Raw genomic sequence first — 13,644 nt, forward strand, 5'->3', positions numbered from 1 at the left:
GATAAGATACTAAACTTTTAAGAAATTGTTCAAAAACAGAAAACACAAACCCAATATCTCTCAAAAAAGTCTAGCTCCCATATCTTCTGTTATCTGCTGTTATGCCTGTTCAAAGTAATATGACGTTTCTGTCCCTAAATCCTTGTAATGGGTCCTTATGTAAGCAATGTCTTTAATTAATTCACTTTCATATAAAGACAAGAAACGTTCTGTGGATAGTAATAGACTGTGTTGTTGTTTATAATAAAATTAAACATGGACCTTGTACTACATCCCCCACTATCAAAACATCATCACAGATCCAGGGCACTGTTGACGTCACATGACCCTGACCTCTATGAATGGATGCTGGGGAAGTGGGAGGGGCCGTTGGAACTGCCCAATCAGCATCCACCTCCTCTGTCCTTATGTAATCTGACCTAGACACTGACACATCCTCCCCTCAATGCCATAAACCAGTCATTCATAGAGAGACAGCTTAACCAAATTACATACCAGGATTTGGAAAAGGAAGAGAGCTATGAGGTACAGTCTGTAATCAGAATAGTTAAGATTTGGTCTTTTTAAGGAGGATTTAAAGCAATCCACAGACACCTGGTTTGTTGGTTTGGTTGTCATGGGAGACAGCTGTAAAGAGCAGCTGTGCAAGTGGCTGGTCTCGTGAATACCAAACACAGGAATGCCTCGAAGTCACGAGTCTCAGCTTCAGTGGTAAATATTGGATTGGACTTGAACAAATGGAAAGCATGAGGGCTGGCCTGTCCTGGGTTGAGCTAAACATAGACTTAAAATGAACTAGAAAATAACTATGTAGGTTACATTTGTTTGTAAAGTAAATCAAATTCTTTATCAAGTATATGAAAATGAAAAAGAAATACCAAAATGAAAAGACAACTTGAATTTCTAATATTTACACTTTATTTGGGTAGTTTTGGTTAGTTTGGTTTGTTTGGGTGGTATTTATTTTATTTTAGACAATATGAGAGAGAATAGTAAGAAGAGCACAATATTCACAAACGTCATTGTGTTCATTTTTCATATTTTTTTGGAGTGAAATCGGCACAAAAACATTCAGATTTCTTTCACAATCAGTAATCAGTAAAAGGATAATACTACTGTATGCTTGCCGATTATTATCTTTCCATAAGTATTTTAAACTTGAAACTTGGATTGTGGTTTACACTTTTACTAGCTCCAAACTGATAGAGGAATGATAAAAGAGTACAGGTCAAGTACAGATATCATATACGACTGAGCGTGGAGCTGATGCAACTTCCACAATGTCTGACAACAGCGGCTTTGGTGGGGCTCAGTCATTCTGAGAGTCATTCTGTGGCATTTGTGACTCCACCAAACTTAGAGAGTTTTTCATCTGTGTTTTCAGTTTGTGCATTTTTAGGCTGACTTTTTGAATTCACGGTCAGAGTTCACTGATCTCACTCACACAACCAAAATGTAGAACAACAAGCTGAGCATTTGCACAAAAATAACAAAATAAAAATTAAATATATTTAATGTTGCATTTGTCTATTTGTTGTAAGTATTTGTGTCATTGTTATATGATCTTTCTAAACAAATTGGTATTAAAAACTAACTTTTCTATTGTTAGGTACGCCACCTGCTTGTTTCTATCGTGATGTTTTTGCTTAAAATGTTTCACAGTATGACATCAAACTGACCTATCTAGTTTATAGTTCATTGCAGGTGTTTTTATTGCTCATAAATACCTGAAATAAATGCTACATTTTTATATAAGCCTTTCCACAGGCCTGGCCTGTAATTTAGTTTTGTAGAGTCATTTATTTTTCTCTTTTGAGATACATAAGTTTAATGTCATACTGTGAAACATTCCAGATAAAGCAATAACATCCCCATGGAAACAAAGGCATGCCCTCCAACAAAAAAGTCTGGATTCTCAGCATTGTTGAGCTGACCATTTCCTCTCGTGTTCATATATTTAGCGAATCACGTCAGGTGTCTGTGTTTGGTGCTGTGTGTATTTTTAACTTCAGAGCTCTTGTGTGGTGGTGTGAAGCTCTCAGGTGTCAGTGTTTAACAGGGGACCCACGGGTGCTGGTCCCGTGAAGGCCTTTCCCAAACGTGTTACACAAGATGGCTGACCTTTGCTTTGGAGGTGCTGGCTCTACAAGTCCAAATGCCAAGTTTGAACTGGTTTTGTATGTACAGTACGTACATTTGAGCTTGGCCAATGCAAATCTGTTCGCACACGTACAAAAAAGGAAAATATTAGAAAGACATGATGGGGTGAAAACAGACTGTACAAAGAAGTGGACTAATTAAAATAAGTCCTCTCATAGCTGCACGTCACTCTAGCAAACAGCAGATTTTTTTTTCCATTTCTCCCAAAAAGAGTCTGTGATGCTGTTGAATCTTATGTGTATCAATAATTTAAAAAAATAAAACTGAAGAAGGAAGTAAGTTTAGAGCAGTGGCTGTGCGCTGGTAGTGGTGGTGAAAATGGATGTTGAACAGCAATGTAGCGTCTTGAAAATAAGTGCTTAAAGGTTGATTAAACATTCAAGAATGCCTCCAAATACAACTTCAGGAGGGAAAATGAGAAAGGGAAACAAAGTATTCCTTCCAGTGTGTCTATCCTCATACTTGCAGTTCTAATTTCAAGCACCAAAGCAGGCACATTTCACATCTCCACCCTCCTGACCTGGTTTTTGGTTTAGTTCCAATGAGGCCAATTACAATGTTTTGCACAATTACACCCTGACCTATATTTACTCTTAATCGTTGCTTTTCATTTGTTTACAGTAATTATTATTTCTCCCTCTCATCGAAATGCACTGTTTTTAACATCAGCAGTGAAGTGGTGTCCAGGCCTGTCCCATCACATTAAGTGGGTGTTAGCCTATTCCTGGAAATGACTGTATACACTTAATCTGTACAGAACTGAAATGAAAGGGGAGACATTAAAGAGATCTGCGGGTGAGGGTTGGGACAGAGGAAGACGGAGAAATGCTGGATTATATAAAAGAGATATGAGACTATGAAATACTTAAATACAATAAGAATGAACTGAAGGAATCTATGTATTTACGTTACATACAGTATAAACTAGTGCAATGTTGATTGGTCAGTTATTGGGCCACAGTGGAAAATCATTTATGTAAAGCTTTATTTTCACAAATGGGTGTTCTACATCACAACATTTTAGATAGATTTTTTGACCTATAACTAAATCCATCCTAAAATCCAAACTTGCCTGTGTGCTGAACATATAAGTTCACTCTTTCTTAATAAAATACAGACATCAGAAACAGTTTCTTCTGATGTGAAATTGGCTTAACCAGTCTAACTGCATAACATCAAATATGCCTACATTTGCTCGAAAGAAAATAAGTGCAGTTTGTTTATGAGCAGTGAACAGCTGGAGGTGTCTTCTGTGTAGGTGCAGCTCCCTCACAAAACCTGTTCATTTATTGTGAGCCAAACATCAGCAGCTCAGAAAGTGCATTTTCAGTTTAACTGTAATCACAATAATCATGTTGCATCACTCTGGATAAAAGACATTATGTGTAGTTCACAAATAGGCGTCTGACGCTGCGTCCTGGAGGTTGTGTAACAGATATGAATTATCCATGTGCACATGTGACCTGCATTCAAGGATGCTGCTGTCTTTTTGCCCCTGTATCTTTCCTTTTGCTTTATATGTTTTGAGTTTAGATTTGAGTAAAGATGAGTTTTTGAAAAAATGGGTGTAATCCATGAGTTTCAGACTTAGGACCATTACCATATCTAACAGTGAAAAGTCTTCAAAATGCAACTATAACGGAAAGCTAAAACCCAGAGAAAATGAAAGTTTTCAAAGGACATCATTATGATTTTGAGAATATTTATATTGCTATTATAATATACTTGCAGTTATACTTGCAGCTTTGCTCTGCCTTGACATACATACATAAAAACATAAATATAAATAAGACCATGATTTACCAGTGTGTGGAAGAACGTCAAAGTGATACTGCAACTCTACTCTACTGCTTTCTTTCTGCGTGTGGAAAATCTATACAACACTCTTTATCATAGAAATGAAAGGAGCAGCTAAAGATCAGTTATGACAGAATGGGTTCAATGCTAAAAGTAGGACTCAGCCTTGTCTTTTCTGTATCTGTGACCTAAACATCATGATAATACTCATTCCTCTGACATTTTATAGCTTGGCATTTTACAAAGTATTATAGTAGTATTCCCTTTAGACCCATGATCAGTGATAGGCTCCATTCACCACCACCCCATAATGAGAAGAAGTTGAAGAAGATGAATGAATTAATATGTATACATTTGTAATTGCAAGAATATGCCACTAAATCAGACCAAATTGCTAACTTCTGAACTGATTTTAAAGATTTTGTTTGAGCGTCCAGGTCTTGATGATGCTATTGCTTTGCCTGAAATGTTCCATAGTTTTGCCAATTAATCTTATCTAGCATGCATATATTGAGTTAGAGGTGGCCTTATGTGGTTGCCTGCTCATCTCAAATCAGTCAGCTAAGTTTAACACCATACTGTGGAATATTACAGACATAAACATCTCCATGGAGACAAGCAGGTAAAGGGTCCTCCACCAGAACCTCCAACAAACTTACATGTGAGTTTTAATTGGTCATATATTGATTTAGCGCAAATGTGTAACCCTCCTTGCCAGAACATCACAAGAGTATCTGAATATCCTGCCATTAATTATGTCTGTTTAAAACAGAAATAGTCCTCTTAACGTGGTTTCTCATAAGCAGTTAAATTTTATTGGACATTAGCGACCACAGCTGAATTTCGCACCAATTTTCCAGTTGAGTCATATTACAGTCCTTATAGTCAGGCCCTGGCAGTTCATTTTTAACTTTCTAAAGACATGAGACAAAACTTTTGAATATATTCAGTTTTGTGTTTAACTGATGACCCTTAAACCAAACTGGGGTCATGAACTGACCCCAACAGAGGTTAAAGGTCAAACAGTCTAGTCTTTGAAGTGGACACCCACACAGTGACACACATACATCTAAATGTGCTGCAGAAAGTAGAGCACTGAGAGGACATGACAGGTAAACAAATTAAAAGTAAATAATGATCTTTGAACCTTTACAGAACCAGTTTTTGTTGTAAATAAGGATTGTAAGGTTTAATATGATACATTTTATAATTCAATTCTCCAAACTTTTATGCCTCATTTGACACAAGCTCTTTGGTTTTTTGCTTATTTTGAATATATTCTAACCATTTATAGTTTTGCTCTTATCATTAGATTTATTGAGATGTGTGATCTACTGTGTCCAAATTATATTTTGTATTTTCTCAATAAAGTTTGTCCAAGTCTAAGTCTATGAACATCAGTTACTCTACCTGCTTATGTCAGGCACATTGCATTAACAATAACTCCAAGTATTGCCTCTTCTTTGATGTATGCTAAACAGATTTTTTTTTTTTTTAATCTATTAAAATTTGAAAAATCAATAGCTCCAAATAAGATATTACTGAACAGACACAACAATATACAAGTTTAAAGACTTTACTGATCCATAACACTAAACTGGGGTGAAACTGTGTCCAGCAACAATGCATCCAAGGACCAGTGTTTGACCAAAATTATCTAATTAAGATTAAGCAGCCTATTATATTTTTAGATTAATTGTGGATTGGAAATTTAAAAAGTGGAGTAGGACACCAAAACTCATCCAGACACAAGGAGAACATGCAAACTACACAGAAAGGCACTAGATTAGACCAATCATACTTACTTGTAATAGTGCCTTTCCATAGCAAACACTAATTCTAAAAATATCACGGTGCCACATGGGTCTGTTGTATCCACAGATTATTATGGTCCTGTAGAATTCGGGGAGAAAGTCGAGTTAAACGTTTTTATGGCTGTGACTCAAGAGTGTGGGAACATCACGGCCCAGTGTTACATGCCGACAGCAGACGCCAACTCCACACTGAGGCAGCAGACATTTTATCTGATCCGGACTTAAATGCGGATGTTACACTGAAATACTGCTGCTCTGGGTTAAGCCTGACTCACCCATTTGTGTAGACGTGTTACATAAGACTCAGGGTGACGTGGGTTTAGCATCACTTTGATACCTACTGGATTCAGATCAAGGGAATAGGGTTTTATAATCAGATTTAGAAGGTCAAAGTAAATTATAAAGGCTGGCGACTTCTGTATGGTTGTTTGTCCTCAAAATAATCTCAATGTTCTTTTTAGGAGCGCACTAGAAATCCATTATATGTGACATCTTTCTAAATCAGTGCTTAATAGACATTTTACTGCAGCACAGATCAGCCTGGCCTGTTTCTATGTGGTCTTCATGATCTCAGCGTATTAAAGATCTTATAACTCAGTGGCAGCTTCCCAGATTGCCCCTTGATGCTTTGAATACTTTTGTTGTGTCCTTGGGAAAAACACTTGAAATATTTCTTAATTTAAAGGTGCTCAAAGTATTTTTTTGCCGAACTGCCACCTGCTTGTCTCCAAGGTGATTTAGTGCTTTGCCTTCGGTGATCTATCTGCTATAAACGTCTCTTACAGCCAACATCAGTTCATAAAAATACTTGGTCACCTCCTTGTCCCCATGGAGATGGTTTTATGCAATACTGTGAAACATTCCAGGCAAAACAATAAAATAATGAGATGGGAAGGCTTTCTCCACCACAAATTTTACCTGCCAGATGGTCTTACCATCTCCATCTTTCTGTTCCATAGCAGTGGCTAAATGGTTTCATTAATATTTTTTGAACCAAATTATGTTTTGGACCAACAATTCAACCCACAGTCAACCTTGTATGGAGACAGCAGAGCTACCTGCTCAGCTCACTGTTCATGTCCCTCAGATTCTATTCATTCATGTATTACTTATTTTCCTCTAGTTCTGGTATTCATGGGTGTCAGACAATTCCTTCCTGATTTGGTCTGTGTAAGGACCCATAGAGGACCTATGGTAAATGGTCACATTTTTTCCACTTTTCCACCTTCAAGGCACTCAGAGCACTTTACATCAGGAACCACTCACATTCACACACACAGTCAGACACCAGTGCAAGCAGACTCTGGGGGTGAGGTGGGTCAAGTGTCTTACCCAAGGACACAATGACAGCATTTAACTGTTGGAGCTGGATTCACATCAGCCAACCTGTGGGTCAGTAGATCTGACCAACCAGTGATGTTTACGTCAAGAGTGGAATTCGATCGAACCGCCAACCTTTGAAACGCTCTAACAACTGAGCTACTATCATATCAAATCAAACTTTATTTATAAAGCGCTTTTCATACAAAAACGTAACACAAAGTGCTTTACAGTGATTAAAAACAATCCCACATTTCCACCCACACCCCCAACCCCACACTACCAAACAACCAGACACACATGGTAAAATACACAAAACTAAACCAAGTAGAATGTGAGGCTGAATACAAGCGAACCAGTTCACTACCTTTCCCCATTCTAAAGATGTATCTAAATTTGAATTGTTTAATTGCTATAACCACAGAGGTCGGTTGCCATAGCCTAAAATCCATGAATTGATAGTTTCATGACACGCTAGTTGCCATTTTTAAAATCCTATATTATGTACAGTAATTTTACAATTAAAAAATAAATAAAAATTATACAAGTGAAAATGAACACAATGACAGAGTTGTCTCTTTCACATTTTTATTTGTATTCATCATAACGAAACAGCGTCACCGATACAAAAACATCCCCTTTGACTGGGTTCAAAATACAAACGTGAATGTTCAGCCTGATCCACAGGAGACCGAGCTCCTCCTGGCCGAGGCTCCATAGAAAAATAAGGCAGGTGTGTAGGTGTATCTCTACAAGCACTGTCTACTGAAGGCTATGGACCACAACCACAGGTCCAAAGCCCACATATATACACTCAGTATATACAACATAGGACAGGATTGTACAGCTCGGCTCAATCAAGCAAAGGGGAGGACAGGTGAGACAGGGGACAGGTATTTGGGTCAAACCTGAGTCCGTATAAACTGGGGTTCATGCACTGTGGTGTCCTGCTATTTATGCCAACACTAGGCCTATATGTTTTAATTATTAGATTCAATTAACCATTTCATGTCAAATCTAATGAATCATAGATGTTAAGATTTCATAACAATCATTATAATGAATAATATCAAAACCAAATGAACTGTTATCTGATTACATTCATAATAGAATAAAAGGTTGATTACAAGTGACTCCAGTGGTTCTACTCAGACAAGTTACTAACATAAGATTAAACTGTATTTAGTCTAGTCAAAATGCAATGGTTTAAACTTCTTGTAATATAGCTAATATGGTATATTATTTAGTTTATGTGCCACTGAAATAAATTAAACTTATTCAGGAATGTGTTTACAGCTTAATGCCTTCAATTTAATAAAAAAATAAGCCAATGAATATCTATGAATATCATACAAAAATATACACTTAATCCAATTCCCAAGAGAAGAGCACTTTGAAATTTAGTTGCAAATTTAAGAGCTTTCATATTTTTTTAAGATGCACGTTGGTATAATTGTCTGATTAGAATCTTAACAACCAATATTATAGCAGGAACAAGCCACAATATATAGTTACAAGGATTACAATCAAAATCACTTAGAATAATCATGAAAATTACTTTAAACATTCATTACGATCAGAGAATGAGCCATTTCAAGTAACGTCATACCTCAAGTCAAGTAAACCCCACCAAAAGTTTTACGACGATTGCATGACAGCAGTGAGTGAGACTTCGCATGCATTTAGTTACATTGACAACGTTACACTGAATTGTGAACCCAGCTTATAGTGTTACTGTACTTTTAAAAGGTGATATGGCACTGTTTGCAAGAAATACTTCGACTTCAAGTGAATTTTGGTCAGTGGAGCCCACAAACGTGATCATAGCTTGAAATAGACTGTAGATAAAAAATAGTTAAATGATAGATAGATAATTCTAAAAATATACAAGCTTAAAAGAAAGGTAAAACACTACTGTCATACAGCAAGAGCAAAAACTAAAGCACAATATATTTATAGATATATATAGTATGTACTAAAACATAACAGTGGATTGCCATTGACTTGAATAAGGCTGAACAACCCCTAACAACCCACGCAAACAAACAGTGTACCATAAAATAATATTTACAGAGCATATACAAATGTCCAAAAAGACCAAGTTTGAATCCAAAAACATGCACATAATACACTATTTCATTTGAAATATCTATTCGACTCATGTACATAGATCCACAAAAGATCTATAAAAGGCTGTCCACTTTGGTTGGATGTGTTCACGACATGAAACGTGGCAGAGAGAGGAGGCACCAAAATATATAAAATGTATCTGTGGGAAAAACTCAAAGGCACACCTCATAATAAGTCTGTATGAAAAGAGTGGACCCTATTGTGTGTCTATGTGCTACAAGGGGTATGATTCTTGAGTTAAAGTTTTCTGGTGGGGGGACTGTCAAATTTTCTCTTTCATTTCGCTTTTCTCCATAGAGATGCTATTGCTTTGTCTGGAATATTTCACAGTATGGTATTAAACCTTTCTATCTTCATGGAGACCAAACCGAACCAAGTTACAGGTCAGATCTGTGGAGAGGAAACCCCGCTCACAGAATGCCTGTTTTCTAGGTATTTTTGAGCTCTAAAACCACCTGCAATTGAATAAATTTAAGGTAAAACTGTTTCATATCACACTATGGAACATTCCAGGCAGAGCAATGACATCTGCATATAAGAAAGTCGGTAATCAGACCCCCAACCTAAAAGTTACACAGAGCACCTTTAAGATCTAGGGCACATTACTACATCACATTGGTTGGCCTGGTAACACCTGAAACGAGAAAGTGTCTGGGGTGATAGGAAGACTTATTTGCTGGTATGTGATAAACAATACATAAATGCATGGATATTATACTAGTATAACCTTGTACGTATATGATGTAGTGATTTAGACGCAGAATGTGTTTGGTATAAATGTGCTGTCATTTTTCAGTGGACTCAACAAACACTAGGCCTAATGCTGCCTGTTTTTCAGCACATGCATTACCTTGATTAAAATCCAATAGCTTCAATTTGTCACAAGTTAAAGTTTTAAGTGAAAGTTCTTATTATAATTACACGACAATCTGTGCTCAAGATTAAATTAACTGTGAGGTGAATTGAATTTGTTTTATACCGAGGTGCCCCTGACCCTTTAAAAACTATTTGGCTTTTGCAATGAGGGAACACGTTTTTGTTTGACTTGGTTGATCAAACGCCTATATTTTTAGTTATCTTTTGATGTTGCAAATGCCAATACAAATGACAACGTTCTTCGCTCTCAATTGATTTTAGCTTAATTTAAATTAGAAAGCAATTTAAGCTATTTAAAGTTGGACACATTCGATTTAGCCCAGGCACTTTGATTACATAACAATACATGTAGGCCTATTAAAATGTTAGAAAAATAAAAGTGTTATTTTTCAAAACTTAATTAAATAAAGCTGCTTGTTTCTTATGGCACAGATGAAGTATTGATTGTACTTGGCTTGTGTGTTGACAACTGCATACAGCTGTTTAATAATTTATCACTGTGAAACCCTGATTTGGATAACTTAAATAAATTAGGCTAACGTTACTTTTTGTGAAGCAATGCAAAGCCAATCAGAATCACGTGTTAAAAATTGTTAGTTGTTCGATTAAAAAGGCAATAAGGAGACTGTCCACTGGCTAACATGCTGTGCATTCATATTGACGGATTCTCTATGGTAGTAAAACTGGTGAACCTACAATGCACACGGTTTGAGGATTCTAGCCTTATAATAAACTGTATTTCTGCAATATTTTGGGTAGGCCTAACTGACCAACCGCCTATGAGAAGTTGATTGCTTTATGATTGGCTACTCCACTTTGCCAGTGCGTTCAAAGTGGAAGTTAATGCTAAGAAGTGCTTTGCTTGTGTCTCAGTGGACTACATAGTTTCCAAGTGTCTTCAAGTGCACAGGAGGTACAGTCACTGGTGCCCATTGTCTCATCAGAGCGGGATATGACGAGCTTGTTCAATCATGACGCCTTCTTGGTGGTACAGATGCCATGTTGGATGTCTCCCTCTCTCTCTCTTTAGGGATTGTTAAATTATTTCACATCCTGATCTTGGCAGCAACAAAGAAAGTTTTCCTCCAGTGATATGTGTCGATGTCTTCCCATTGCAGCATATGAGTCAATACTGTAACCATGTTTAATGTAGAAAGAGAAAGCTGCTGTCCCCCCATAGGGAAAAACAGGGCTGTCTCCAAAAAAGAGGTGATTGGTTTTCGCTGCACGGTTCAGCAAAATAGTTTTTTGTTTTTAGTGACTGCCGCTGGAGCCTGGGGGGTTGTGCACCCAGTCAAGAATGATGAGGGACAAGCTGCCAATCATGAAGATGACTCCCACCACGAGGAAGATGGCCGCCTGCAGGGAGAGGACAGAGACAGGTCCAAAACGGTTAGACTGGAGGGAACACAATGTTTAACACCTGTAGAGTGATACAGTGAGAAAAAGACTAAGGTACATGTACAAGGTTTTACAGCTTCAAAGCAGCTACAGCTTTGACGCTTCTATTTAGATAAGGACCAAAAGACAGTGATTTGTTTGTGTATTTATATAGCATATACATGACAGCTGGGGGACTAGGTGTTGTAGTAGTAGTAGTAGTAGTAATTTATGTAGTACATTAGTATTATTAGTCTTGCATTAGCAATACTACTAATAATAATAATATCTATTGCTTAGACAAATAAATACTACTTTTAACTTATTACTTTTATGCATTTCTTGAGCAAGCTTTATTTTAGATTTGTGAAACAGTACAATTTGAACGGGATATGTATTTAAATAAAAAGTTAAATCTTTTAAACTTTTATTTGGTATACCGTAGTATAACAGTATACCATATTATAATAATGTAATGGATATGGGTATGTTCCCATGTTATCAGTGAGTATTTCTTTTATATACATTTTTAAGCACTTACCCCAATTTTCTGCGGTGAGCTCATAGGTTTTGACTTGACCAGGCGCAGGTAGAAAGCAGAAGGTAAAATAAAGATGAGCATGGTGGCAGCAGAGGCCCCTAAATGATAAAAAGGGAATCGATCATTATAATGAGACAGATAATAAACAGCCACTATTTGAATGAAGTACCATCTGTTTTGGTTATGACAGATACAGTGGCACTTTGATTACATTATCGTGTCACAGAAGAACATCGACTAAAAGCTGGTTGTGATAATTTGTACCATTTCTCTTCATAACGGCCAGGCACAGATTAGTACTAGCCTGTTGGCATGGAAACGTGAGGTCCACTGGTCACAAAACGCTCACGCGACTGCACAGCTGACACAGGCACTTAAAGCGCTTAACTTGTTCCTTCAAACCTCCCATTAATGTACTGTATACTGCCTCAATGTGGACTCACAAGTAACATTGACACACCGATCCAGTACTGGTATCAGATATCGGTGTCAGAACTGAAAAATTTGCTAGATCGGTTTTCAAATATTGGTTCAGCTGATATTCAGTTTGACATAAGATGTAATATAGACGTAAGAAGACTATTTACTGATCGTAGTTGACCCAGCAATTACTTGAAATAAATAACAGCTCCATCATTATTTATTATTTTAGTTTGAAAGGAGATAAATGCTGTTATTCCTCTGCACTGATATTAAAGCGATAGCATCGAAATCGGTACTGAAAACTGAAACTGAAAACTGAAAAAGCTGGATTGATGCATCCCTAACAAGTCATCAGTATTGTGATCATCAAATGCAAATTCAAACCATTTTACAGAAAAAATGCTCATCTAACTCTTTGTCTGGGTTTGAAAATGCCAATTTCTGATTAAAAAAAAAAAAGTCTAGATTTAGTGATCATTAGTCGGCATGCTTGTTGTTCTTTACTGCAATGAAAAGCCACCATGTTACCCTTTTTTAATTGAAACTGCTTGAATTACCTATATTCAAGCGCACATTAATATTACAATACTCATTTATAATGAGTAGAGCAGTAGAGCAGCAGTCTACCACCAGGGACAGACCTAGAATACACTCAGGCCTAAGCTCTAAGCAGGACTAGCATAATAATATTGTGTCAAAATACAGAAATCCAGACACTCTCCACCAGCAAAATACAAGAAACAAACACATTTACAATTACTATTACCATAAAGATTGGCTTGTATTTTTGTCTTTTTAGAAGAAGCAGGACTCACCGATGAAGCCGAAGATGTCCCTGATGGTGGGCACAAAAATGACCAAGAGGTTGTTGAAGACCAGGATCCCAGCGGCGATGAGCATGTGTCTGATCCAACTGAACTCACGGTTACTGAACAGAAGAGTGGTGATGGACGAACGGATCTGAGGAGAAAAACATAAAAAAGAAAAGGATCATTTCAGCTCATAGAAGTTTAGACAAGAAAAAAATGATGCATATTATTGAACTTGAAGGTAAAAAGCTACAGTTTCAACCCTAACTTCAAATGATTTTACATGGCATTTCATCATTTTGATTGTGATATTTCGTGCTTGATTGCTGAAGTTAACATCTAAGCCATAATATTCTTTGAAATGTGTTCAGGAATAATTTAACACCCATTATGT

At 36.9% G+C, this 13,644-nt stretch overlaps 1 protein-coding gene and 1 long non-coding RNA gene across 5 annotated transcripts in view; one reads left to right on the forward strand and one right to left on the reverse strand.

The window, feature by feature from the left end:
- The first annotated feature begins 438 nt into the window (after nt 1-438).
- Nucleotides 439-13,375, forward strand: LOC129408900 (uncharacterized). 2 transcript variants are annotated; one of them, XR_008632146.1, is made up of 3 exons: nt 439-525; nt 11,356-11,489; nt 13,241-13,375. It is a non-coding gene; the product is annotated as an uncharacterized LOC129408900 (long non-coding RNA). The 2 variants fall into 2 exon arrangements; XR_008632147.1 differs by having other exon boundaries at nt 11,356-11,552; nt 13,241-13,358.
- slc38a4 (solute carrier family 38 member 4) overlaps nt 7,663-13,644 on the reverse strand; it is a 46,988-nt gene continuing 41,006 nt past the window's right edge. For all 3 annotated transcript variants that reach the window (XM_020926410.2, XM_055153331.1, XM_020926409.2), the window contains exons 14-16: nt 13,257-13,401; nt 12,019-12,116; nt 7,663-11,456 (exon numbers count right to left, since the gene is read on the reverse strand). In XM_020926410.2, the coding sequence (XP_020782069.2) occupies nt 11,352-11,456; nt 12,019-12,116; nt 13,257-13,401 (348 nt within the window). In that variant the 3' untranslated portion in view covers nt 7,663-11,351. The remainder of the gene's footprint in view (nt 11,457-12,018; nt 12,117-13,256; nt 13,402-13,644) is intronic.

This window comes from Boleophthalmus pectinirostris, unplaced genomic scaffold (assembly GCF_026225935.1).
Source record: "Boleophthalmus pectinirostris isolate CB_2022bp ecotype Guang Dong unplaced genomic scaffold, ASM2622593v1 HiC_scaffold_18, whole genome shotgun sequence".
Taxonomy (NCBI): domain Eukaryota; kingdom Metazoa; phylum Chordata; class Actinopteri; order Gobiiformes; family Gobiidae; genus Boleophthalmus; species Boleophthalmus pectinirostris.